General features: G+C 47.9%; 1 protein-coding gene across 2 annotated transcripts in view; it reads left to right on the top strand.

The window, feature by feature from the left end:
* The window catches only part of MAP2K1 (mitogen-activated protein kinase kinase 1), a 78,914-nt gene that overhangs the window by 47,066 nt on the left and 4,566 nt on the right, over positions 1–27,282 (top strand). For both annotated transcript variants that reach the window (XM_045449355.1, XM_045449356.1), the window contains exons 4-8: positions 689–766; positions 1,713–1,764; positions 23,424–23,548; positions 25,582–25,783; positions 27,089–27,153. In XM_045449355.1, coding sequence (XP_045305311.1) covers positions 689–766; positions 1,713–1,764; positions 23,424–23,548; positions 25,582–25,783; positions 27,089–27,153 — 522 coding nt within the window. The remainder of the gene's footprint in view (positions 1–688; positions 767–1,712; positions 1,765–23,423; positions 23,549–25,581; positions 25,784–27,088; positions 27,154–27,282) is intronic.

Below are 27,282 nucleotides of genomic sequence, written 5' to 3'. Positions count from 1 at the left end.
GACGTTCTTCTTTCGATTAGCTGTGATTTTTTAGGATAATCTCCAATACAAGTTGTGACATACGCTGATGATCAAATGGCTAACATTTATTGAGCGCTTACTGTGGGCTAGATGTTGTTCTGAGACCTTTATATGTACCAGCTTGTTTAATACTTATAATAGCCCTATGATTATTTTAATAGCTTTAAGATATCATCCCCGTTTTACAAGTTGTGAGTAACCTGGTCAGAGTTCTCCTGATAAGAAGCAACAGAGTTGGTGAATTTAGACAGTTTGCCTCTAGAGCCTCTGGTCCCAACCATACATTGTTCTGTCAGTTCAGTGCAAACCTTTTTAAGATTTTATTTTGAAGTAATCTCTACACCCAGTATGGGGCTTGAACTCACAACCCTGAGATCAGGAATCACATATTCCACTGAGTGAGCCAGCCAAGTGCCCCAGTGCAAGTCTTTTTTTTTTTGATCCCTGAATTAGTCCTTGGTTTAATGATTATTCACAATTTGAGTTTCTAGTTATTTGATAGCTCCCACAATGCTGTACATTTCTGTCTTTGAGGTCTGGAACAAACCAAAGGGTACCCTTCCAGGAGGATTTGCCACATGTGTCATTCACTTTCCTGCCAAAGTTTAACACTTGAAAGAATAGTTAAAAACACCGTCACTAAATGGGTTGGTGTTCTTGTTCTTAGGATGGGGGTTCCTTGGATCAAGTCCTGAAGAAAGCTGGAAGAATCCCTGAACAAATTTTAGGAAAAGTTAGCATTGCTGTGAGTATATTGTATAATTTTTCTTCCAAATTCCCTCATTGATAAGTTAATGAGTTGGCAGGAAATGGACAAGGGAGGAAGATAGTAAGTTAGCTAAGGGAAGTTTGTAAGGAAAGTGGGGTTTTCTCACTAGAATTTTCTCTGTCTAAATCCTAGATACAACATACTCTCTCTCTCTCTGTCTGTCTCTGTCTCCAGAACTAGAAAAGCGACTTCCTTTATCTTAAAATCTGTATCTGGAGAAATAGACGGGATATCCAAAAGAATTCCCATTTGTGGCAGGAGAAGGCCTCTTTTTTATATTTGCAACTTTAGAAAAAAAAGAATCCAAACACAAGTTTTCTTTTTTCTTTTTCTTTTCTCTTTTTCTTTTTCTTTTCCTTTTCTTTTTCTTCTTTCTTTGTTTCTTTCCCTCCCTCCCTCCCTCCCTCCCTCCCTCCCTCCCTTCCTTCTTTCCTTCCTATATAAGTTTATTTACTTTGAGAGCATGCACGTGCACGAGAGGGACAGGGGCAGAGAGAGAGAGGGAGGGAGGGAGGGAGAGAGAGAGAGAGAGAGAGAGAGAGAGAAAATCCCAAGCAGTCTGTGTGCACTGTCAGCACAGAGTCTGACACGGGCTCAATCTCATGAACCGTGAGATCATGACCTGAGCCAAAATCAAGAGTCAGATGCTCAACCGACTGAACCATCCAGGAGCCCCAAGCACAGGGGTTTGTAAAGTTGTATAAACTTGAAATAATCAACATTGCTTAAAAATAACTATATATCATCTAAAAAGATGCTTTCTTGATATGACAGGTTGGAAATCAAATAAAAAATAAGGGAAGAGGGCAATTTTGCGATGTTAGTTGAAATATTTTCTATATCATTTTAAAATAGAGAGGCTGACTGTATTTTAACCACCCCCACTTCAGTTTCCCATCTTGTTACATTGTCTTTCCTCCAGGTAATAAAAGGTCTGACATACCTGAGGGAGAAGCACAAGATTATGCACAGAGGTAAGAAATTACTTGCTAGTTAGTATGCTTTGAATTTGAGCTGAAATCAAAAGTTGTTGCATCCTCTTTTGTGTTTTGTTGTGGTGTAAAAGCCATTGAATAGTATTTTTAATTTTTATTAACAAGTCTTTGACTATTATTTATTTATTTATTTTTAATTTTTTTTAAACGTTTATTTATTTATTTTTTAATTTTTTTTTTTTTAATGTTTATTTATTTTGGGGACAGAGAGAGACAGAGCATGAATGGGGGAGGGGCAGAGAGAGAGGGAGACACAGAACCGGAAGCAGGCTCCAGGCTCTGAGCCATCAGCCCAGAGCCCGACGCGGGGCTCGAACTCACGGACCGCGAGATCATGACCTGGCTGAAGTCGGACGCTTAACCGACTGCGCCACCCAGGTGCCCCTAACGTTTATTTATTTTTGAGACAGAGAGAGACAGAGCATGAACGGGGGAGGGTCAGAGAGAGAGGGAGATACAGAATCCGAAACAGGCTCCAGGCTCTGAGCTGTCAGCACAGAGCCCAGTGCGGGGCTCGAACTCACGGACTGCGAGATCATGATCTAAGCCGAAGTCGGTTGCCCAACTGACTGAGCCACCCAGGCGCCCTGACTATTAGTTATTTTTGAAGTAATCTTTACATCTAAGGTGGGGCTTGAACTCGTGACCCTGAGATCAAGAGTCCCATACTGTACTAACTGAGCCAGTCAGGCGCACCAGGTCTTTGACTAGTGAGTTTGATGGCTAGGGCAGCAAGTTCCCCCTCTTGTTTTGGTCTGGCCTGTTACAGGTTACACCTGTTAGCTGAGGCTGTGACAGCCATGGTCACCAAGTTAGCCCAGGCTGGAGCCCCAATGGGAGCTTAGTTACCCAATCACCAGTGTCACCATCCTCCCACTGGACTAGACAGTGCATAGACCCAAAGCCATGACTGACTGGATGTGAGTTTGACTATAAAAGAAACTGATTTTTTTTTTTTTAAAGAGAGGTACATACACACTTACTGTATGATAATACACTCTTAGATATGTATCCAAGATAAATGAAACACATATGTCCATACAGATTCCTATACACATGTTGAAAGCAACTGTCTACATGGTAGAAAAAACCAAAATGTTCTTCAATCAGCAAAGAGAGAAATTACGGTATATTCCTGTAACAGTATACTATTCACCGGTGAAAAGGGACAGGCTGCTGATGCTAAATCTCAAAATACATTTATGTTGCATGAAAGAAGCCTGATACACAACAGTACAAACTGTTTCCGTTTATATAAAATTATGGAGAAAACAACAACGGATCTATAGTGACAGAAAGTCTAGGGAGAAATGGACATCAAAAGTTGTGAGGGTACTTTTGGGGGGTGGTTGGAAACGTTCTATCTTGAGGTGGTAGATGGCTGGATTTATCCAACGTCAAACCTTCGGCTACAGTGGCTGTGACCACTTGCACCACTTCGCATATAAATTACATATAAATTATACCTCAATGAAGCTTGTTAGGAAAAAGAAAAAGCTGAAGAAGCCAGAGGACAGAAGAATGGAAGACCCAGTGCTGTGGATCGTGTTGCAGTGTGCTAAGGGTGTCAAGTTCAAGGAGGGGGAGGGCTGAGGAGGAGCGGGGTGGGCTGATGGAATCAGCCCGCGGCTTAGGAGCAACGGTAGATTAGGTGAAAAATCCTGAGATTGGAATTGCTTTTAAAAAAACTGTACAATGTACGTAACATAAAATTTACTATCTTAATGATTTTTAAGCATACACTTCCGGCAGTAAATACGTTCATATTGTTACGCAACCACCCCCACTGTCAGGATTGGTAAGGCATCAGTTTTGCTTTAATTGATGTGTAGATAGAAGGCCATCCCATTGAAAATCTCAGTAACCTATTTGTAGACTTGACCAATTGTGTCTGAAATGTGTGTGGAAATGCAAAGGACCTAGAATAGCCAAAACAGCTTTGAAGAACAACAACAAAGTTGGGGCATTTAGACTACCTGATTTCCAGATTTATTATAAAGCTGTGATAATCAATAGTGTTCCATTGGTGTGAAGCTAAGCAGATCAAATAGAACAGAAGGAAGAATTCAGAAATAGATACGTACATGTAGTCAGTTGGGTTTTGACAAAGATTCCAAGGTAGTTCAGTAGTGGGAGGATAATCTTGTCGACAAATGATTCTGGAACAGCTGTATATCCGTTTGCACAAAAATGAACCCCCTCTATTACCTCACACCGTAAACAAAGATGAACTCTCAGTGGATCTTAGATCTAACTGTACGAGTTAAAACTATAAGACTTTCGAAAGAAAACAAACTATCTGAGTGACCTCTGTTTCAGCCTGAGTTTTTAAATAGGTCACAAAAGGCACAAACTGTAAAGGAATAGTCAAGAAATTGAAGTTCATCTAAATGAAAACATTTGCTGTTCAAAAGATACTGACAAAAATGAAAAGTCAAGCCACATGAAAAGAAGATATTGACAAAACCTTTATCTGTCAAGTGACTTTGTCTAAAATACATAAAGACCTCTCACAGTGTGATAATAAAAACATCACCCGGTTGGAAAAAATGGGTAAACATTTGAACAGACACTTTACTAATGAAGATAGATGAGTGGCTTATAAGCACATGAAAAGATAATTGAATATCATTAGTCATGAGGGAGATGTAAATTCAGATCACAGTGAGCTATGCTTCCACACCCACTGGAATGTCTGGAACGTCTGCAGAGTCTGCCCGTGTGTTACTGTGGATGCACAGCAACTGGAACTCTCAGACACTGCAGGCCGAAATGTGAAATGGTGCAAGCATGTTGACAAACAGCTTATCCGTTTCCTAAAATGTTAAGCATGTGCCTACTCTACGTGCAGCCATTTCACTCTTAGGATTTTCCCTGAAGAAATGAAGGCATATGTCCGTTCAAGCCCATGAATGTTCAGAGCAGTTTTATTTGTATAAGCCCAAAACTAGAAATAACCCAAACGTCCGTCAGTAGTTGAATGGATAAACAAATTGTGGTACATCCATACGCTAGGATATTACTCAGCAATAAAAAGAATAAACCATTGATACGTGAAAAAGTAAAACAGACAAAAAAAGAGCACATACTGTGTGATTCCATTTATATAATTCTAGAAATTGCAAACTGATCTGCAGTGATGAAATGCAAATCTGTGGTTGCCTGGGGAGTGAGGGAAGGGGAGGAAGGGAAGAATTACAAAGGAGCACAAGGAGACTTGTGGGGGTGATATATTTATAATCTTAATTGTGCTGATGATCACATATATAGATTCATCAAATGATTCACTTTAAGTGTTGGGGTTTATTGTATGAAAATTATATACCAATAACGCTGTAAAAAAAACCCAAAGCAAACAAAAACAGTGATGTTGCTGAAAACTAGTGATAAAGCAAGTTTCTTAAGAGCAGCCAGGAAAAGGGACAACCACTTTGAAAGGGAGTTTGGTGGTTTCTTTTAAAATTAAACCATACAATCAATCCATCAACCCTACTTCTCCATATTAAGAGAAATGAATACATTTGTCCACACAAAGACTTGTGAACAAATGTTCATGCCATCTTTATTTACAATAGTCCCATACTAGAAACAGCCAAAATACTCATCACCAGACAATTGAAATAAACAAATTTTGATATATTCAAACAACGGAATGCAGCTCAACAATAAAAATGAACAAACAGTTGATAACAGTTTGGATGAATCTCAAAAACACCATGCTGAGTAAAAATAAGCTCTGCACAATAGAATATATACTGTATGATTCCATTTATATGAGTATCTACAACAAACGTAGTTAGTCCACAGTAACATTGTAATTAGATTAATGGTTGCCTGAGGGTTATGGGGGCTGGAGTGGGGATTGCCTTCAAAGGAATATGAGGGAACTTTCTGGAGTAATCAAAATAGTAAATCTTGATTTTGGTGGTGGGTTCACAGGTGTATATGCATCAAACTATAATCTTAAAATGGAAAACTGTAGAAAGCCTTCTACTTTCTAACTGCACTAGCTACCATGTTGTCCTTTTTCTAATGGCCATTAAGGAACATATCAATAAGGAGGTGTGGTATGACTTGCGTGGGGAACGCTTTTCCGGCGGTATGTGGACCTTATTCTTTTTTCTTTTTTTTTAAGACCTCTGAGTTCCAGGATAGAATATTTTTGTTTGTATATTAATTTCTAGGAAATAGGAGTAACTGAAAGGAGAGGAGAAACGAACATATTTTGAGCATGGGGCTGGGTTCGAGGGCTGCAAATGACCTCTAAATCTCACTCAGAGGGACCATTTGTGTTGTAAAGAGCTCTGGTGGCGTAAAGCCATTGTATCATCTATAAAATTGAAGTCTCTTGCCTACTCCTAGGATATCGTGAGGATTAAGGAAATGACATACGGAAAGCAACTTGCAAAAGGGTTTGCGTAAAGAAGGGCCTGACAAAGGCCAATTGCCTCCCTTATGCCTTCGTGTAGTTTGTGAAGAACTTGAGACCCAGTGACATTTCATTCCTTTTTCGAGCTGTACCTTGTGTGTTCTCACCGTTGCTCATATTATTACTTGCCTTTCCTGGGAACCTTACTTCCTTAGCCTGCCCCGTCCCTCACACTCATATCTTTTCTAGACTAAGTCTGCTCAGCTTTTTAAGTATAGCACCAAGGCTTGGGGATCTGCCAGTTCAAGTTCAAATCTTAAGTCTTTTACATACAGGGTTTGTAAACTCTTGAGTTATTTATTCATCTGCAAAATGAGGATCTTTCATGCCAAAGAGCAGTAATTGCAAATTACACACTTATTTCCTATGCTTGTGAGAATTAAAAGGGCTTCCTCAGTAAGCTATTAATAAATAACGTTACTGTTTAGCTTAGTTATATTGTTACCATGGTAATAATGTTACCGTTTAGCTCAGACATGTCTTTCAAGAAGCGTTCCGGGAACCAGCCTCTTCCCAAAGTGGATTAAGTGCTCCTTCTCTGTATTCCTTTGGTGCAGTGTCCATCCCTTTCTTACGCTAATAAATAATGACTTTATTGAGGATCTGTTATGTACCAGGTGCTGTATTATGTGCCGTAGTGACTTTTCTCATTTACTGTTGACAACAGCCTTGTCTCTTCCCCATTTTTCAGTTGTGGAAACCGCAGCTCAGAGTTTGTTTTTCTGTGTCTAGTCTGAGTTTCCTCAAGTCAGGGGACAGGTCTCCCTCATCTCCGTATCCCCAGTCTCTAATGTAACAGCAGAGGATAGCTTGCCCTTGAAGGGTTGTTAAATGGGTGGATGTGTGATTAACTTGTGCCAGAACACACAGGAATCAACAGGGAAATGGGGCCAAGATCTCGTGTCTTCTACTTTTAACGCAGTCCTTGATCTAGTCCTGTGTTTCTCTCTTCCCACTGCCTTCCATGTACCATGCTCTGTGTCCTTGATGGAGAGTTCTAACTTGATGTCTGTTCCGAAGAGAGGAAAGTTTCAGCTCATTCCTGGAACAACCGACTTGCTTTTCCCCTTCTGCCCAGTACTGCCCCCACTTTCTCAGGAATTTCTTTTCCGGCTCCACCAATTACTGTTCTTTGGCATGAAGAGTGGCTTTGTGAGCCAGACGACTCTCTGGACAGATCTCTGTGCTGGAGAGTTCATTACTTGCCCAGCTAAGGAGGGGAAGTCACTAGGACTTCTGCTCCAATGAGCAGTGTGTACAGGCAGCCTGGCCTGACTGCTCTGCTCTTCAGACTCCTGCTGTTGGCGTCTTCTCCAGAAGTCCCGTAAGCATTCCCCGTAAGGCCTGGGCTGTGGAATGGTATTCTTACACAACATGATTGCTGGGCGAGAACAGTGAGTGGAGGATTCCTGGAAACCTGAGTGAGGGTGACACTGAGACAGTGAATCTCCCTGCCTCTGTCTTTAGGCTTCCTTGCTGCCAGGAAGTTCTTCCTCTGGTCTAAATATATTCTTTCCTGATGAAATTTAAACTCGGTTACTTCTCATTATGTCCTTGAGGGAAAACGGGGAAGAATGAAGAGGCTTTTCCTCTGCTTCGCATTTTTATTTGTTCCTACTTGTTGATAGTGATTTACTGGTGATAACTTCGAGATTATTTCAGGTAGCTTTTGCTGGGTAATAAACCAGCCCAACACTTAGTAGTTTAAATCAACAGTTTATTACTTCCTCTGAGTTTGTGAGCTGGTTGGTTGGACCTCGCCTCGTGTTTTCGCTCATCCTCCGAGAGGCTAACGCCCTGGCTTCTTCCTATGATGGTCTTGGGGTTTCAGTGATAAGAGTGGGGTAACCCACAACGCTCAACACCATTGAAACCTGTGAGTGCATCAGGTGTGTTAATGTCCTGTTGGCGAAAGCAAGTCATGTGATCAAGTCAGGACTAAGAAAGTAGAGGGATGGACTCTTACCTCGTTGGAAGGAGCCACAAAGTATTACGGCCAGTTTTTCCACTCGATCACCGTGAGAAAAGGCAGGGTTTGCATTCTGATGGGGCTACTTAACATGTGTAACCTTGGGCACGTCATTTAACTTCTCCAAACCTCAGGGAAATGGAGAAAATAGTCTACCTACAAGCTTGTGAGGACTGAGATAATGCCTACAAAGCCTTTAAAATCGTGCTCGACCAACACGGTGGGCCATGTGTGCACGCTGCTGCTTAGCCAGCTGGATGAGAAGTTTTTTATGATGGCCAGCAACGGAAAAACCAGTCTGCTTTGGTTTAAGCATCTCGAAACTTCCTCATTAGAAGGATCCTGGGAAAGGCCAGAGAATTTTTTGAAAAGTGGAACCCACACACTTGAGTCGGGCAGAGACCAAGGCTCCTCTGGTTGGGAGCCTGGGTGGTGGAAGCAGAAAAGCAGCTGCCCAGAGTCCACAGCGAGCAGCCGCGGGGTTGCGTCTGCCGGGCCAGTTAGGCCTTTTTAGCCTCACGCGTGGGAATGTGTCGGTGATCTAGAGCCAGGCACACCTGTGCTTAGACATTACTTTTTCCGTGCGAGGAAGTGAAGTAATGGTAGTTGGGGAGAGACGGGCTGTTTTCAGGTGCCATTTAGGTACTGTTTTTTCAGCCACTTAGTAGTCCCTTGAAAGTGTTTCATTTATTTCGAGTCGACTGGTGAGTTGAAGGACCTTTGGTCCTAGTGAGATACCCTGCCTTGTGCGTGCATGTGGCCAGCTGAGAGGAATTTCAGTGAGGCCAACACCAGAAAGACCGCAGACTAGCGTCCCTAAGGTGCCGAAAATACTTGCAGGTTTATATAAGGAAACCGGGGGACAAAGGCCGCTGGGTGCGGGCAGGTGGGCAGTACAGGTCAGGTCCGTCATCGTCCTGGGGTCTGTCACGCTGGCCTCGGGGCAGTCCCTATTGCTTGAGGGGGTGGTTTCGGTTCCCATCACAGGATGCTTTGCCCCCCAGGCCTTTTGCCTGAGTTAGAAGATGCACTGGAAAGAAACAACTTAATTAGACCAGACTGAATCACTGTGCCGTCACAAGAGAGAAGAAGAAAAAAGAGAACGACCAGACTGAGGTGAGGGGGGTGGCTGAAGTCCTCTCTCACTGTGTCCGGGTGTTGTGCAGACACTATCTTCTATTTCCCCTGGGTGTTCAATGGGCGAAGCAGGCTGTGTGGCTCAGCTTGATGCGTGTGGTTTATGGGCCGTTAGTCAGGGAGTGGGTGTTAGGTCAGTGAGACTCCTGGGGGTGGAAGTCTTCTCTAGAATCTCTGGGTAACATTCTGGTGTATGGTCATGGGTGGGTACGTGCACATGTTCCTCCATGTTTATTTGCCCTTCTCGCAGTAGCTCCCCCCATCCGAGTAAAGTAATATTTGTATTAATATTCATAGAATACCTACCAAGTGCAGGGTACTGAGTAAATCACTACAGGCATAAAGATGGCTCGGAAATGAATTGTGTTCTCTGGGAGCTTAGAGTCCAACAGGGGAAAAGTGACTAAATACATAGCAGGACCCAGCCAGTGTCATTTTTTTTACGCACAAATCGCTATCCTGCCAGCTTGCAAATAGAATTTGATGTGATCTCATTCGTCCAGATTCTTTGGTTGTGTCAGAAAGCCAGTGCGAGATTACTTAATCAAAAGAGGGACTATATTGCCGTGGGTTACCTGTTGGAAGGCTCGGATGAATACGGGGTTGAAGTGACAGTGTCAGGAGCCTGCTCCCTCTCGGTTTTACTCGTCCTGGTGTGGGCTTCCTTTCCAGTCAGTCTTCTCACTGGGGGCAGCATGGACCTCACTAGCCCCAGTCCTTAGTGCTGTCTTCCAGAGAAAGAACTTGGCCCGTTCTCCTCTAGGCTAGAATCACTGATTGGAGTGCCTGCCCACTTCTGGGCCAATCATCGGTTCCAGGATGGTCTGATCGACCCTCGCTGGTGATAAGCCCACCCCCGGGGCAGGATAGATGGGGCTTTCTGGTTGACACCGTCTCAGAAACACTTGCTGTTGGGAGGAGCATATCCCAGATGAAAAGAGGGGTTTTCTTACTAGAAGGGGGGGAGGCGGAACACGTGCTGAAAGCTAGCAAGTTAGGAAAAAAATTACTCGTCACTACAAATAGGAGTAAGCCCTGGGTCAGCAAGACAAAAGACTGCTAGCAGATCAAAACCATAATTAAACATTAAAGCAGGGGTGGACATACTGGTGGCCCACAGGCTACATATGGTCTCCTGCCTATTTTTGTAGGGCTTGCAAGCTAAGAGTCGTTTTTCAGAATTTTGTGACATGTGATAATTGTGTGAAATTCAGATTTCACTGTCTATAATGAAGTTTTGTTGGAACACGGCTTGCTTATTTAAGTGTTTTCTGTGACTGCTTTTGTGCTATAATGGCAAAGGTGAGTAGTTGCTTGTGAAAGAGACCGTATGGCTTTCAAAGCCTAAAATATTTTTCTGTAGTCCCTTCGCAGAAAATGCTTCCTGACTGCTGAGTTTTTGCTGTTGTTGTTTGTTTTGTTTGTTTTTGTTTTTTTGTTTTTTTTTTTTTTTTGTTTAGAGAGTGCAAGCAGGGGAGAGGGGCAGAGGGAGAGAGAGAAAGAGAAAGCCTTACGCAGGTTCCATGCCGAGCGAGGAGCCCCGGCAGGGCTCAGTCTCACGACCCTGGGATCACGACCTGAGCTGAAATCAAGAGTCGGATGCTCAACTGACTGAGCCAGCCAGGTGCCCCTCCTCCGAGGGAACTTTAGAATTTAAGCACAAGGCCCAGCTCTGACGTTTTCAGCTTTCAGATCTTGATGAAAACATGGTGGATGGCACAGGTAGGGGAGGGTTTGTTTTCCCTGATCCTGAAGCTCTGAAAGGATTAACCACAAAGGTTTTGAGGCGATCTGTGGCAGGAGGTCCTAGGTCTGGTGTGTCCAGAGCTGACCAAGTGGTTAGGCTCTGAGTTACGGGGTGGGAGGGGGGTCCTAGCACGCGGCTGTGCTACATGCTTATAGCCGGGATTTGCACTCTGTCAGCTCATCCTTCTTCACCCACTGTAGTTATCAAGGGCTGATTTTGATCCAGACCCTGAAGAAACATTATATAAGTTAAATTGATAGGGAGTTCGTACAACTTGGCCCATCAATTATTTCTGCCTTGGAGTTGCTGGCCGATGAAATCAATAAATGCCAAGAGTAGTTTTAAGTTATGCCTCGGTCGTTTTTTTCTTCCGTCAGCTGGGGCAGTGTGTAACCTGCCTGATGTTTATGTGTGGTGTTGGACTGGTAGTCCAGGCCTGCAGTGCACCGGAAAGCTGGCCTAGATTTCTGACGGGCCGCGCAGCCGATGGCTCTCTTCGGAGCTCGAGTAGCTTGTACGCGGGCCATCCTGCTAGGAGTCTGCTCCAGGGCGGCGTTATTGCCCAGGGAGCCGTTGGTTGGAATGAGAGTTAGGGCTTCTGTCTAGATTCTGAAAGTGTTCTGGGATCTCGGTCCTGGGGGACATCTGGGGGTCTCCATAGCAGCTCTGGGGTGTGCTGGCAACAGCCACCACAGGAACTGGGTCCTCAGCCACGGTCAGGGTCTAGGCTCTTGAGGGCTTCCTCTCTTCAGTCTGACTTACTGTTGGCACCGACAGACAAGATTGGAAGTGGCCCAAGTGTGTTTTTGTGTTGTTGTTTTATAAGCTGTTTGTGGCAGACTCAGATGTGATGAGTTTTTTTTTTAATTGTTATTTTTTAAAACGTCTATTCATTTTTGAAAGAGACAGAGTGTGAGCCAGGATGGAGAGAGAGAGGGAAACAGAATCTGAAACAGGCTCTAGGCTCCAGGCTCTGAGCTGTCAGCACAGAGCCCGACGTGGGGCTTGAACCCACGAACTGTGAGATCATGACCTGAGCCGAAGTTGGATGCTTAACAGACTGAGCCACCCAGGCGCCCCAACTGATGAGTTTCTGAGTGGCTTCTTCTGTGCACTGGCCTACCCGCCATGCCTTTTCTGGTGTCCTGCCAGGCTTCCTTGAGCAGAAAGTCAGGGTGGCCTCTGAGGCTGCACGCAGGGTTCTGTCCTGACTACAGTCCCTGTCTGGGTGGCAAGGGAGTGTCCCCTGTGCTTCCATCTGTGGGCTGCCCACGGTGTCCAGGAGGTGGCCCAGCTGCACCCCTGCTTCCTTTGCCCACCGGTCTCAGCTGCCAACCAATGGTGATCATCTCAAGGGGGCAGTGCATTTACAGGGAAAAACCAATTCCTTTGAACTCTGTCCAGACTGTTCTACCTTACAGATGGAGAGAAACAGAGAGTGGCTAATTAGTAGTTAGAATCCAGGATGCTGATCTCTTGGTGAGAAATGTGAGTCACGTTCTCTCTAGAATTACCTCAGCTGCTAGACCCACGGCGATGGATTATGGCTCCAGATGAGTGTGCCTCTTAGCTCTTCAGGCGAGGCAGATGGGCCACTGGAGGAGGGAGAGTGCTTCCTCAATCCCATCAGGGAAGCATCGTGGAGGAGGTGGTGTTTGCGCTGAGCTGTGCAGCACAGGCAGAAGTTACACAGGTGGCAGCACCAGGAAAGGCGTCTCAGGTAGAGGCGAACACCTGAATCGTGGCACAGAGTCGGAAGACACAGCGGTACGTCCTTCCAGGAAGGAACAAGTCGTTTGGGTGGGTGGTCTGGGTTCCCGATGGCAAGTGGTGGAGTTCGGTAAGGACTGCTTGAGGCCCTGGAGGGGGGGTCTTCACTGTCCTGCTCAGGGGCTGGACGTTATCACAGGCAGCAGGGAGCAAAGGAGGGCTCCTGTACCTGGAAGTAAGGTGAGCTGTCCTTTGAGGACGAGGGCTCTGGCTGCTGTGGTAAGAGGAGCTGGAAGGGGGGAGAGGTCAGTTAGGAGGCTGTTGCCCTGGTCCAGTAAGAGCTGACGTGGGTCCGAGTCAGGATAGTAGCTGAGTTGGGGGAGGGGAGGCAGGTGGGAGAGAGGTGGTCAGGGTTTATTTTGGTCAGCCCCTGGAGAGCAAAGGGCAGGTGCCGGCCAGATGGGGAGGGGAAGGGAGTCGGAAGGCTTGCGCTGTGACCCTTCCCAAGGCGGCTGTGGTACAAGTGGTACAAGGGAGTGTGAGGCCCAAGCTTGTGCCTCCAGGCCGTACCGGCTCCCTTTAGGAAAGGCCTGTTAGCCCAGGCTGAGAGGTGATCCTGGGAGATCTGTATCCTGTTCCCTCTCACATCACACAGCCTGCTTGCTTCTTTCTTTTCTTTTCTTTTCTTTTCTTTTCTTTTCTTTTCTTTTCTTTTCTTTCTTTCTTTTTAAGTTTATTTTTGAGAGAGAGAGAGAGACAGCATGAGCAGGGGAGGGGCAGAGAGAGAGGAGACAGAATTTCCATATCTGGCTCTGCTGCTGACAGCAGAGAGCCTGATGCAGGGCTTATACTCACGAACCACGAGATCATGACCTGAGCTGAAGTCAGACACTTAACCGACTGAGACACCCAGGAGCCCGCACAGCCTCATTTCTAAGGGAAACATGGGGCTGGGACTGCCACTCTCCTCAGTTACTGGTAACTTCCCGAGGAGGACCATGGACCCAGGAAAGCATGTCTGGTGAGCGAGCAAAGAGAAGATGTCATTAACCGTCACCTGAGACAGCCCAGCTTTGGATGCGCATCGCCACAGAGTGACAGTGTAATCTAGCGGGTGCATCTCAGTGTGAGGATGGGAAACAGTGTTCGGCTTGGTAGCACCAGATTCATGAGAAACTGACGTGGTGGGGTTTTCTGGTTCCACGTGGAAACCACACATTTCAAAGTTTATAGTTAGAAGTAAGTGTCTCCTGCCTGTGAAGTGTGTGCTGTGCTGTCATTGGATGGCAGTGCCAGGCACTCAGTCCCCAGAAAGCTGCCACCCACCGGGTGGCCTCAGAGCCCCCTGCCTCCCTATGTCATCCTGGCTGCCCACAGAACCTTATAGAAAGTTCTGTCCAACTCAGCCATTGGCTCCCTGACCGATCAGCTCCCTGACCGATCCTATCAGAGTCATCGTCTCTGAGCCTCATCTTCCTCCTTCCTTTAGGGGTAATCTCTTCTCCATCTTCTGGAACTGTCCACAGGCTCGGATGAAACTGTAGGGGCACGTGTGTATAACAGCCTCAAGGTCATGGCATTTAAAGTTTTGTTTTTTTTTAAGTTTATTTTGAGAGAGACAGAGCGAGAGGGAGAGAGAGAGCACAAGCACTGGAGAGGGACAGAGAGAGAAGGAGAGAGAGAGAGAGGGTCTCAATTTCACGAACCGGGAGATCATGGCCTGAGCTGAAATCAACAGTCAGACACTTAACTGACTGAGCCACCCAGGTGCCCTAATGTTGTGGCATTTAAAAGCCCACTGAACATATAATGTTCAATAAACTAGAGACTCCTAAGAAGCTTCTAGGCCTGCTTGGAGCTAGCTAGTGAGTAGTAGAGCTAGAATTCAAACCCAGATCTGCCTGACTGCAAAGTTGGGGACACCATTTCCATACAACACTATATGCCTACTTAAAATGTAATTTTCGATGTCGCTTAATAAAAACCAATGGATATTAGGATTCCTGGCTGTTTGTGCACACTAATTAGCTCAAACAATAAAGGGACCAAACCCCAGGGAGCTAAGAATGCAGCCGTCCTGAGCGATAACGGTGTCCAGGGCCTCAAACGCCATTAGGTGTTAGACTTCACTTAAGATGTACGTATAAAAAGATTCTCTTAGAGTGCTCTCATTTGTTGCTCTTTGTAAATTTTTCTTTTTCTTTCTTTTTTTTTAATGTTTATTTTTGAGAGAGAGAGCACAAGCGGGGCAGGGGCAGAGAGAAGAGAGAGGGAGACACAGAATCTGAAGCAGGCTCCAGGCTCTGAGCTGTCAGCACAGACCCCAATGTGGGGCTCGAACCCACACACCATGAAATCATGACCTGAGCTGAAGTCGAATGTTTAACCAGCTGAGCCACCCGGGCGCACCCCTCATTTGTTTCTCTTTGATCGTGGCTTTATCCTATCTGGCTGGCCGACTCTACGTTGTGAGAAGCATCGTCTCTGGCTTTAGTCTGATTAGGGAGGGAAGAGCCCCCCACCTTCTGTTATAAAATCCTGGGGAAGGACTGATTGGACTGATATGGATCATGTGCCCAGACCTGCTGGGATCACCGTGATGGGGATAGGGGGCAGTGAGTGGCCTGGCGTTAGGGCCCGGGGTCATCGTTCTCTGTGGTGTTCACCCAGAGCGGTGATAGCTCAGGGGGGGGAGCACTTCTCCCAAAGAGGAGTGTGTGATGTGGGGAGGGCCCTGCTCAGTACACTCCATGAGGACCGTCCGGTCCATCTGGCTCACATTTGTCTTTAGATCGGTAAACACACTCGGCTAAGTGCTTTTGTTTGGAGGCCTGTCCCAAGCTAAGCTAGAAATGACTGATGAGTGGCCTCTTGACCTCCTTTTCCAAACTTCTCTGCTGCGTGATGCGGACTGTGACCCAGGCATAAGCGGTCATGCCTTACTTGCCCTGGTGGAGCTTGGACCACCATAAATTCAGTGGTGTTATTAGAAATTCTCACTTTATGTTTAAAAATGAGCAGATCTCTGGCTATCACTGCGTGTCTTTTTTCCATCGTCTTTTTTCCCCAGTCTCCTGCGGAGCAAAATTAGCCTTCAGTGGGCCAAAAGAGTTTTTGTTTTTGTTTTTGTTTTTTTCAGTTAATTGCCCTTTCTTGAATTGTGGCTGAGAAGTATCCAAGTTAGCCAGCATTGTCTTCCTGCCTGCGGGTGGGTGATTGGCTTTGAGATAGATTGCCGATCTGCTGTCCTCTGAATTAGCCGGGAGCCTGCAGGGGGAAGTGTGTGCTTTAAGGCAGTTTCTTTTAATGGAAAAGCTACTTTGTGATCTTTGGCAAGGGACATCTATCTCCTTAAGCCTTGATTTCCACGTCTGTAAAATGGGGCTGCTCTGCCAAATATTATTAGGGGGTCATTGAAAATGAGAGACCAAGACTCTGGGACCCGTGTTTCCCTTGAATGCCCCTTTTCCTTTCTCTTTCTTTCCCTCCCTCCCTCCCTCCCTCCCTCCCTCTCCCTTTCCCCTCTCTTTTTGGTATAACCTCTATACCTTTTGCCGTGGCTTTTGTTAACATCCTGTTTTAAAAATGTTGACCATTTCTTGGAATGGAGTGTACTAATGAAAACCAAATTCTGTAAAAGAAAAGAAAAATGGATTCTGAACGCCTCCAGTATTACCTAGCTTAATTGTCAGCCTTTGTGTGCCTTTTGGGTCAGGAAGGAAGTGGGAAGCAGCCTGTCCTTCCCTCTGTCAGCTCGTCCGTCCTGCAAGGGGGACAGGAGGCTGGCTGCAGTCGAGAGAGAAGCATGCATTCACATTCCCAGCAGAGAAAGTTTTTCTCTCACAAGCAGACCCAAGTCAGATCCTGTTCCCAGATGAAGCTTGTCATGTCTGTAACATGGGCGGCCCTCTTCCCCAACCACACCTTATATTTTTATTTTTTATTATTTTAAAAAATATTTAGTTTGAGAGAGAGCGTGTGCTGGGGGTGGGGGGACAGAGAGAGAGGGAGAGAGAAAACTCCCAAGCACGCTCCACACTCAGCACAGAGTCCAACACAGGGCTCAACCCCACAACCCTGGGATCATGACCCGAGCCGAAATGAGGAGCCGCCCAGCATAACTTTAAAAAAAAAAAAACTGAGATAAGATTGACACATCACATTGTGTTAGTTGCAGGTGTACAACGTGCTGATTTGCCAGGTGTAGCTATTGGGAAATGATCACCAAAGTTTCGTTAACATCCATCACCACACAACATTTTTTTTCTTGGGATGAGAATTTTTAAGATGTACTCCTAGGGACGCCTGGCTAGCTTGGTTGGTAGAGCATACGGCTCTTGGTCTCCGGGTCGTGAGTTCAAGCACCACGTTGGGTGTAGAGATTACTTTAAAAAGTATATGCATATATATACATATATATATGTATATATACATATATATATGTATGCATGTGTGTGTATACACACACACACACACACACTCTTCTAGCAACTTTCAAATGTATGATTCAGTATTGTTAACTGTAGTCACCACATTGTATGTCACATACCGGGAATGTATGTCACATACCGGGAATCTTAAAACTGGAAGTGTGTACCTTTTGACCCGCCGTCGCCCGCAACTGAATAACGGCTTTTCTGAAACTTTGGAGTACAGCTCAGCATTTGCCGTGTCATCTAGAGCCCAATTATCTAGGCTCTGGGTAATCTGTTGTAGCATCAAGTAGCCATTAGCTCCCTATGCAGTCTTGCCAGACGTCTCCCTGACTCTCAGCCTCTGTGTCTCCCATCTGTACACAGGAGCGTATAGCTTGCTTCTCATTGGTGTTCTGAGTGTTCGAGAAGACTCGGTATTTAAAAGGCCTGGCATAGTAAGGCCTCGGTGACCCCAAGCTCGTGTGGTGTCTTTCCAGGTCGGCTGGGCTCCCCTGCCCCCCCACCCCAGCCTTGTCTTTGAGCTGTGTCCGTTCTCCACAGGTGGGGGCTAGGCAACTAGGGGAGAAAGCTGTGCTTCTGGGGAAGGTTGGGTGGGAAAAAGAGCTTAGGGTTCATGGCTAATTGAAGTGTTTGGCATTTTCTCTGAACGTTAATATCTTTGCTATTTAATTAGCTCCCTGAGGTCATGGATGAGTTAACCCGGAGGTGGCTCTGTGGAGACTGTTATTTGACCTACCAGGGTCAGCCACCTTTCCCTTCTGACTCTTCACCTTTAGAGAAGGGTTATTAAGGACCTACTGGGGTTGCTAAGAAGAGGTCCTTTGAGGCCTGAAGTCGCCATTTAAAAATCTCACTTGTCTTTGTCTCTTTAACCTTTAACTCACTATCCAAAGTCATCCCACTTTGGATTTAGCCTTTGTCACAGATGAGCCAGAGTCTGGTTTCCAGGTGTCATTCAGCTTGCTGCTCTGGGGCCCTCATTTCTTTTCTTCTTGTTTCTCTTGTGCCTCTGCTTCCCTCCCCTGCTCCCCTGCCCTTCTGTTCCTTCGTGCCCATCTTCTTCCATCTTGTTCCCGCCCCCCCCCCCGCCCCATAGTGAATGCAACTTCCTGTAAGATGTTCTGCCAAACAAAATGAGGTTATAGTACCCTTTGGGAGGCCGACACCTCGCTTCTTCTGCCTGAGAGGGACCTTGCCCCATTCGTCAGCCTAGCATGGAGCCTGGCTGATTGGAAGAATTCAGAATATCTGTGCACAGTGCCCTGACCATCTGTCTGTCTTTGCCGTTAGCATCATACACATGCACACATGTTCTTGTATTTTATGTTCTGTCTCCCCTAGTGGTGATGGCCTTCAGGACAGGGAGAGGAACTGTGTCCTTTTTACTCATAGCTCAGTTGTAACTGTTCATAGAATAAACAAATGACCCACTGAATGATTTAATCCAAACCTCTTGTTTTAGAGTGGTAGGAAACACTGAGAAATTAAGTTGAAATCATGCGCTCTTGGGGGAAAAAAATCAAAAGGCTTTGAACACTGGTTATTTCTGGGGCAGAAAATATGAGAGAAGAAAATATTTCTTCCACTTAGTTTTTGCATAAAATCCCCTTATTTGTTTTTGAAGAAAGAGGGCTTACCCACCTTCACTGTTGCGGGGGGCTGAGCAGAATGGGGGTAACAGACCTTAGCCTCTCATCTGTTTCCTGAAGAAGCTCGTCAGCCTGGGGGCCTCATGGGTGCTGGATGCTTCCTCAAGAAGGCAGCCTGGCCCACCGGGTCCTGGATCTCCCCCCAGCCTTGCCTTCTTGATATTGGAGGGTGAGAAAGGGAACCCAAGGCCTGGAGAAGGCCGTGAGGAGTAGAGAGGGCCTGGGCCCCTGATTTGAACAGCGGTCGAGGTTGCTGCTAGGAAGGATGTGAGAAGAAGCCCGATGAGATCTCCCCGAGTTCAGCCCTCCCAGGAGCAGGGCAGTTTCCCAAGTGGCGGAGGGGACCCAGAAGAACTTGTGCCTCGAAATCGCCGTGGGGGTGAGTGGGAAAGAAGCATGTTTCACGTGCAGGGGCCAGCACAGAGTGGCAGGCGTGAGCCTGGGCAGGGGGACATGGGGCTGTGTCACAGCGCAAAGCTGGGTAGAGGTGAGGCGGGAGCAGTGGCGGGCTTGGAAAGCCAGGCTGAGAGGCCTGCACCTGACTGCGAGGCTCGGTGCAGGAGCTGTCCCACCGGAGGAGCACCGCTTGTTCTGCGGGACCAAGTGAGGACGCAGATGCTGGGGGCAGGGGCAGAGGAGGGAGGGCAGCAATCGTGGAGACCAAAGAGGGGGTGCTGTCAGGTGGAGGAAACCGTCTCTCTGGCCTTGTCTGACGTGTACCTCTTTCGCCCCCAGAGAAGAGCCCCATTTGGCTGGGGCTGCCAGGGAGAGGCGCGACCAGGCGTGGTGGCTCAGCCACGTGTTTTGGACTTGAGTGATGGAGAGTGATTTGCAGGTCTGCAAGCCGCTTCGTGTCCCACCTCCCGGGTCCCCGGGAGGGGCTGTGTGCAGTGCGTGTGGCCCCTCAGGGTTTCCCTCTGCTCCTCTGACTCCATCCCCCATGGTCTCTGCAGCCTCCCAGCCGGTGTTGTTCCCTGGCGTGGGGGAAGCCAGAGCTGACAGCCAGGGACTGGGGAGAGTGGTGTTACATAAGTTCGGAGGAAAAGAGGCTTGCTTGCCATGTGAATGGAAATCAGATCCAAGCGGTTACAGAGGCCGTGCAGCCACTCCTCAGCAGCCCGGAGAGAAGCAGAGCGAGGGAGGAAGCCAGCAGAGGAAGGAAAACCCGGGTGGCGGCGGTGGTGGGGGGGGGGGGGGGGGGCGCTCTCTGTTGGGGAGGGCGGAAGCAGAGCTCTGGTGCTGTAGGCTGCTCATCTTGCAGGGCGGCCTGTGGAAGAAACCTCTGTCCCTGTGGTGTGGCGTGCCGTGTAAATGCCCACACTGCATTAGGTTGGTCCTGGTCACCACCTGGCAGGGTCACAAGAGCTCTGATTGTCATCACTGCATCGCTGACAGGTGGCCAGTGCTAGAGAAGCAGGGGGACTGGCTCAAGGCTCCTGTTGGAGTGGGCGGCAGGGCGGGGGTTTGAACACAGGTCTCTTGAGTCATGGCCTCCCTTTTGCTTGAAAATGGGGTCTAACCTGCCTTGGGCACATTTGGGAGGTGAGGGAGCCCTGGCTTGGTGGCCCAGGTACCGGGGTGAAGGGCTGGGGCATTTGGTGGCAAGTGTGAGGAGAGGCTTGTGTTGGAGGGCCTCCTGCGCGTTCTCCCCACGGCACCCCCAGGAGCGCGATTTCCTCGCGGACCTCCCCAGCTCTGGCTGGCCTCTCAGCGTCCCTGCCGTACCCCCACACTAACCTCTGGGGTCAGGCATCTGTCCTCTGTTTGAGGAGGGCCATAATCCTGTGTAAGTGAGGACCAGAGGCTCCTTGGCTGGCAGTGTTTGTCGGAGCCTGCCCTAATACTAGGTGTGGGCAAGAAACAGAAGAAAAGTTAGTCCCTGTGTTTGAAGTCGTTCCCCAGGAGGATGTGTGACTCCACCTGGGTCATGGCTCAAGGGTCATTCCTGCACAGAGGTGCCCACCCCCCACCCCCCGCCAAGGTGTGTGTTCTTACCTGGTTTTATCATTTTTATTCTCTTCATGGCACTTGAGACCACCTGACGTTGTGCATTTGTCGGGTTTTGTCTGTGCTCACACTACAGCGTAAGCTTCATGACAGTAGGAGCTCGATCGGTTCTCTCGCCGTTGTCTCCTGGTGTCTGCATGGGCCCTGGCACAGCGTAGGGCTCGGCAAACATAAGTGGGTGGGTGGAACAGAGTTGCGTCATATGGCGGTGGGCTGGGTGGGAAGAGGACAAGCTAGGTGTCAGAGAAGGTCCGAGTTGTGGGTCCAGCTTCACCCAGTTTTTGCAGTGTGACCTTGGACAAGTTCCTAGACCGTTTTGGGCCTTCAGCTGAAGGGGAGGAACCAGACTCCCTCTAAGGCTACTTCTGATGCCTGCATTCTAGAAGTCTGTATGTAGGAGACACAGGAGCATGACAAGGGGTTTGGAAAGATCTCGTGTCCTGTGCCATGATGAAGGCTAGGTCTTGGGAAGACACACCAGTGGCTCGGAGTGTTTGCGTACGTACCCGGTGAGTTCAGAGCCGGTCATTCACGAGTATTTAGGAGCACCTACTGTGTGCCAGTTACTGTCCTGGCTTGGGAGTTACGGTGGTGGAGCAGGCAGCCAGCAGCCCTCCCCTGGTGGAGCTGGTGATGGGTACAGAGAAGCTTGAGCTGGCTGAACACTGCTTATGACCTGACCCAGCCTTGGAAATGCGGGGGGCTGGGGGGCAAGGGAAGGACTTACTGGGATGCAAGAGGGTGGGTTTTTTTTTCACTTTACTCTTGGAAAGATACTTACGTAGACTGTTCGAGTCTGTTTAAGGATAAATACAGGCATATATCATCTTATTATGCTTTGCAGGTGCTGCATTGTTTACATATTGACGGTTTGTGTCAGTCCTGTGTCAAGCAAGACTATGCCATTTTCCAACAGCATTTGTGCACTTTATATCTCTGGGTCATGTTTGGTAGTTCTTAAATTGCTCAAATTTTCATTATTTGTTATGGTGATCTGTGATTATGACCAGCTAAAATGGTTAGCAGTTTAAAAAAAAAAAAAAGATGTTTATTTTATTTTGAGAGAGAGGGCATGAGTAGGGGAAAGACAGAGAAAGAGAGGGACTCCCAAGCAGGTTCTGCACTCCAGAGCCTGATGTGGGGCTCGAACTCACAAGCCACGAGATCGTGACCTGAGCCACAATCAAGAGTTGGACACTTAATAACCGACGGAGCCACCCAGGCGCCCACAGTTAGCATTTTTTAGCAATAAAGTATTTTTAAATTCAGGTGTGTACATCATTTTTTTAGACATGACGCTGTATATTTAACAGACTATAGCCTAATGTAAACATAACTTTTGTATGTACCTGGAAAGCAAAACATTCATTTGACTCTCTTCATTGCGACATTCACTTTATTGCAGAGGCAGAGAGCCAAAGCTGCCAGGTCTCCGAGGTGTGCACGTAAATGCATTCATCTGAGGGTACCGAGGGAAAAAATAATAAAATGGGAATAGTAGTTCTAATAGGTTTGAATTATGGGGACTTGGTTTGTTCCTCTAATTCTCCAGGTGCTCTATATGGTGTCTCTGTTACTTCTGTCAGAGATCGATTGACTGTTCCGGTTTATGTTTTTGCCCTGGGGTATGGACTGCTCTTGATGGGTCTCATTGCTGATGTTGTGCCCACAAAACCCTGGCCTGGGGACTTTTACCAAGTTCCAGCGTCGTTTTCCCACCTGTAAGTGAGAACACTTGACCCCGCTCTGCCCACTCTGTAGGGCAGTTGTTTGAATCAGGGAAGGTGGCGGAAGAAGAACATTGGGAAGTTTACCTCCCTCTGCAAAGCGAAGGGTCAGTGGACTAGTAGTGATGTGGTAGCTGGGTGGGAAGTGGGTAGGGCCCGAGTGCGGGGAAGGGGTTGGGGCTGGTTCCGTGGCACTGCCCTGACTGGTCCCCACAGGGCAGCGAGGGACTGTCCTTGACTGACAGCTGGCTGCAGCTGTGGAGGCTGTTTGGGAAATGACATCACTGAAAATGATTAAGTCAGCTTCCAACCCCTGCCACAGCTTTGTGCTTGGTATCTAGGTCAAACATAGGAATTCCTGCCCCCATCCCATCTCTAGTGTTTGGTCTGAGCCTCAGCAGGCAAATAGGTCTTATTATTTGTTTTTTTTCTTCCTGCCTTATGATCCAACCATAGATACTGTATCTTGCCAAGAAGGGTGATTGAAACAACAAACTTGGAAATCTTGATTATTCCTGATAATGGAGTCTTTCCTGTGGGTCATGTGTTTAGGCCTGGATTCTCAAAGAGTGAAAATCCACTGACTTTCTGTCCTACTTGTACAACAGGTTGTTATTTCCTCTCCTGACAGTCTTTTCTCGAACCCTGAACTAGGGGGAATGAGGGACCTTGATGTCCAGTGTTTGCAAGCCAAGGGCTGGTTTAGTGATGGCAGCCGTCGTTGGACTCACGGTTGGGGCTGGTCTGTCTATAGAATGCTGACCCTCCTCCCTCTCCCCGATCTACCTGTGTCAACTCCCTCCTTTTCTTTGTTCCCTCCCTTGCAGATGTCAAGCCTTCCAACATCCTAGTGAACTCTCGTGGGGAGATCAAGCTCTGTGACTTTGGGGTCAGCGGGCAGCTCATTGACTCCATGGCCAACTCCTTCGTGGGCACAAGGTCCTACATGTCGGTATGAGCAGTGGGTTCCATCTCTCACACGTCTTGCATGGTCAGGGATAGGAGCCAAGTGGGTGGCTTCCCCTGTAGAGCCAGAACCTGTCCTGGGTGGTAGAGGTGGGGGAGAAAGAATGAAGGATGAGGCATCATGGTCCCTCCCCAAGGAGGTGGCAGCCATGTTCTCTTCTCTCCCCGATGCCATGAGCTCCGGGAGGACAAGAATAGGGCCATAGGTGTCTCAGTTGTCCCTAGGGTCTGGCTCAGGGCCTGGCATGTGGTAGGTGCCCAGGGAGCGCTTGGTGAGTAAATGGCTAGTGTGCTCCAGAGAACGATTCAGAAAGGGGGGGGGGGTGTGACACTGGGTGAGTGCTGGCATGGGGCAGATAGAGGAGTGTTAGGGTGAGTGGGGATCTGCATGGAGGGGGCAGTGAGTGTAGGCATGGGTTAATCGGAGGGGCAGGCACAGAGGCTGGGGCATCCCGGCACATCGTGTTTTCTGTGTTCTCGTCTATGTGGTAGCCCTGTGAAAGTGAAGATATTGCTCCCATTTTAGAGATGAGGAAATCCAGATGCAGAGCCTGGACTGAAAGCCAGGTCTCCTTGCCAGTTAGTCCTCACTCAGTCTAAGAACTGAGCAGCTAGCATTCTGGACCACTCAACTGCCAACCGCAAAGTTCAAAATCAGTCAACGCCCTGCGGGACCTATTGATCCAGGGTTAGAGGTTTGAGTCTTTGTGGTTACATGGTCAGTTCCAAAATAGTCCAGTATTTGAGTTAGTGAAAAAATCCCTTGGGAGACATTAATGATGTCTAAAAAAAAGTATAATTGTCAGAATAAAGATTTTTTGTAGAGTTCTTGAAATATATGTGCTATTTCAATTAACACTGAATAAAAATAATGCTTTGTATAGCACTATATATTTTTTTCCTGACTCTTCCGACTCAACCCATACTTGGGTAGCATTTTGCAGCATCGAACATACATTTTCGTTTGGTTTGACCTTCTTGGTAACCCTAGTAAGGAGAGCAGGTATTTTGTTATGTCGTTATTGATGTTAACACCGAGTTCATCAGCTCCACTTTATAGATGAGGGAACTGAGGCTCAGGATCACACAGTTTACAAGTTGCAGAGTTGGAGCGTGAGCTCGAGTCTCCTGACCCCAGATCCTTTGCCTCTTCTCCCGCTCCATGTTGTTCAGGAACAGTCAGTGAGTCAGTGGTGGAGCTGGTCTTAGAGCTCAGCTCTCCTGACTCTCAAGGCTGGTGTTTTGTTTTGTTTTTGTTTTTTTAATGTTTATTATTTTGAGGGAAAGACAGGACGTGAGTGGGGGAGGGGCAGAGAGCTAGAGGGAGACACAGAAGCCCAAGCAGGCTCCCGGCTCTGAGCTCTTGGCACAGGGCCTGATGCAGGGCTTGAACCCATGAGCCGCGAGATCGTGACCTCAGCTGAAGCTGGATGCTTAACTGACTGAGCCACCCAGGCGCCCCTCAAGGCCGGTGTTCTTTCTACCCTGTGCACACTTCATTCGTGACCCATGTTCCAGAAGCCTCATGTCTCAGATGAAGGTGACAAGATGAACCTCGCAGCTGGGCTTTGGACAAGCTGTGCTGCACATGCAAGACAGTGACCAGACTGGGCAAAGCCGGAGCCCCAGCTGAAGTGGCAGCCAGGGTCCAGCCAGGCCAGAGGCTGTTAGCTGAGGGCAGGTTACGGGGAGATGGCAGTGAGGAGGCGTGGGTCAGAGCCACAGGAACCACTGAGGGTTTGAACGCAGTAGCTGGGAGCAGGTCAGAAACCAAGTGAAAGCAGTTAGTGGAAGTTCCAAAGAAGACAAAATGCATCAGCAGATCTAGGGCCGGGGCCAGGACCAGGACCAGGACCCGGACCAAGCAGGACAGGCCACTCCCTGTGGTGCAGGCAAGCCTCAGAGGGGCAGGGAGTCCTGAGATCTCCCTGGAGCCTCCATGGAGACTCGCCTGTCCCTCTTCTGTGTGGGCCTGGATGAGCTCACAGGTGATCATAACTGTGTCCACCTCTCCTGCAGCCAGAAAGACTCCAGGGGACTCATTACTCCGTGCAGTCGGACATCTGGAGCATGGGGCTATCTCTGGTTGAGATGGCAGTCGGGAGGTATCCCATCCCTCCTCCCGATGCCAAGGAGCTGGAGCTGATGTTTGGGTGCCAAGTGGAGGGAGATGCGGCTGAGACGCCACCCAGGCCGAGGACCCCTGGAAGGCCCCTCAGCTGTGAGTGGCCCCAGCTTGGACTGCCCTTGCTGCTGTGGTTTCTGGGGGGCTGATTCTCCTAACACTCTCCCAAGACTGATTGCCTGTCTCTGGATGCCAGGCTGGGGGAAGGGGGGAGAAGCAGAGCAGGGGTCTCCAGGTGGGTGTTAAATTGTTTCCGTGGACAGCTTGCCACCCTTCGTTGAGTGCCTACTGGGTTCCTGGCGCTGCATTTAGTACTTGATATGCGTTACCTAATTTTTAAAAATCCTGACTGGTTTTTAGGTAGATTTTCTTTGAGATAAAGTTCACATAACATAAAATGCACATTTTAAAGTGGACAGTTCAGTGGTTTTTAGTATATTCTCCCATGTTGTGTAATCATCACCACTGTGTAATTGCAGAATATTTCTGTCACCCCAAAAAGAAACCTCACCTCCGTGAGCAATCACTCCCAACTCCTCCCACCCCCACCCCCTGGCAACCACTCACCTACTTTCTGTCTCCATGGATTTGTCCAGTATTGTCTAATTTTAATAGCAATCATGTGTGAGCACTGTTATAATCTCTTAAATGTGAGGAAACCGAGGCACCAAGTGCCTGACTTGTCGAGACTACGTATGTCCTTGTCCACGCCTGAGTCCTAGGTGCCGAGCGCTGTGCCGCACCGCTTGCCTCTCTGATCATGAATACGGGGAAGTAAACCTGGTACTGGGAAGGTGCTGGCCGAGCCACCATCTTCTGATGTAATTCCTGCCGGGACATCGCTTTGTGACCAGGAAGGCCTGTCCCTGCGGCCCTCATGGAAGAGGGTGTATGTGAAGGGAGAAGCAGAGGGCAGGGGTCGCTGATGGTGGGTCCCGGGAGGGGCTCGTGGCTGTGGCCCCTGAGGCTGGCTGGGGACTCGAGTTTAGTAAAAGGAAGAAACCCAAGTTCAGGGAGCATTAACACTTAAGTCCTCAAGCTCCTTAGTTATCGCCTCATTTGCTCCTCTCTCAGTACAAGGAAGGGAAGAAGGGCGGACATAGTGACCCATCTCCCCTTCACCAAACTCCAAACTAAGCTCAGCAGCCCATGGATTTGCCTGAGGTCGCAAACCTTGCAGGTGGCAGAGCCCAGACTCCTACCCGGCTGGCCGACTCAGTGGCCTTTGCTGTCCCCTCTGTCCTCGGCCTTATCCGGGGCTCTTGTGTCTCTGCTTATTGTCCACCACCCTGTTCTGGTCCCCAGGACCCATGCCCCCGGTCCCTAGCGTCAGACTGGCAAATAACCTCCTGTCTGTTTTTCTGAGAAGCGTTTTCTTTTTTCTCGTTATAAAATCTGTAGCGTATGGAATGGACAGCCGACCTCCCATGGCAATTTTTGAGTTGTTGGATTACATAGTCAACGAGGTAAGTACTGCGCAGCTTCCTTGACCTCGTATCTGCTTCTATTAAGAAAAGACTCCGTTGATGTGGGAAGCCTGTGTGTTGTTCCCACAGTGGGGCTGCTTGTAGGGCCTCATGTTCTTGGAACTGAGC

Source organism: Leopardus geoffroyi, chromosome B3 (assembly GCF_018350155.1).
Source record: "Leopardus geoffroyi isolate Oge1 chromosome B3, O.geoffroyi_Oge1_pat1.0, whole genome shotgun sequence".
NCBI lineage: Eukaryota > Metazoa > Chordata > Mammalia > Carnivora > Felidae > Leopardus > Leopardus geoffroyi.
This window is presented reverse-complemented; position numbering and strand designations above follow the sequence as displayed.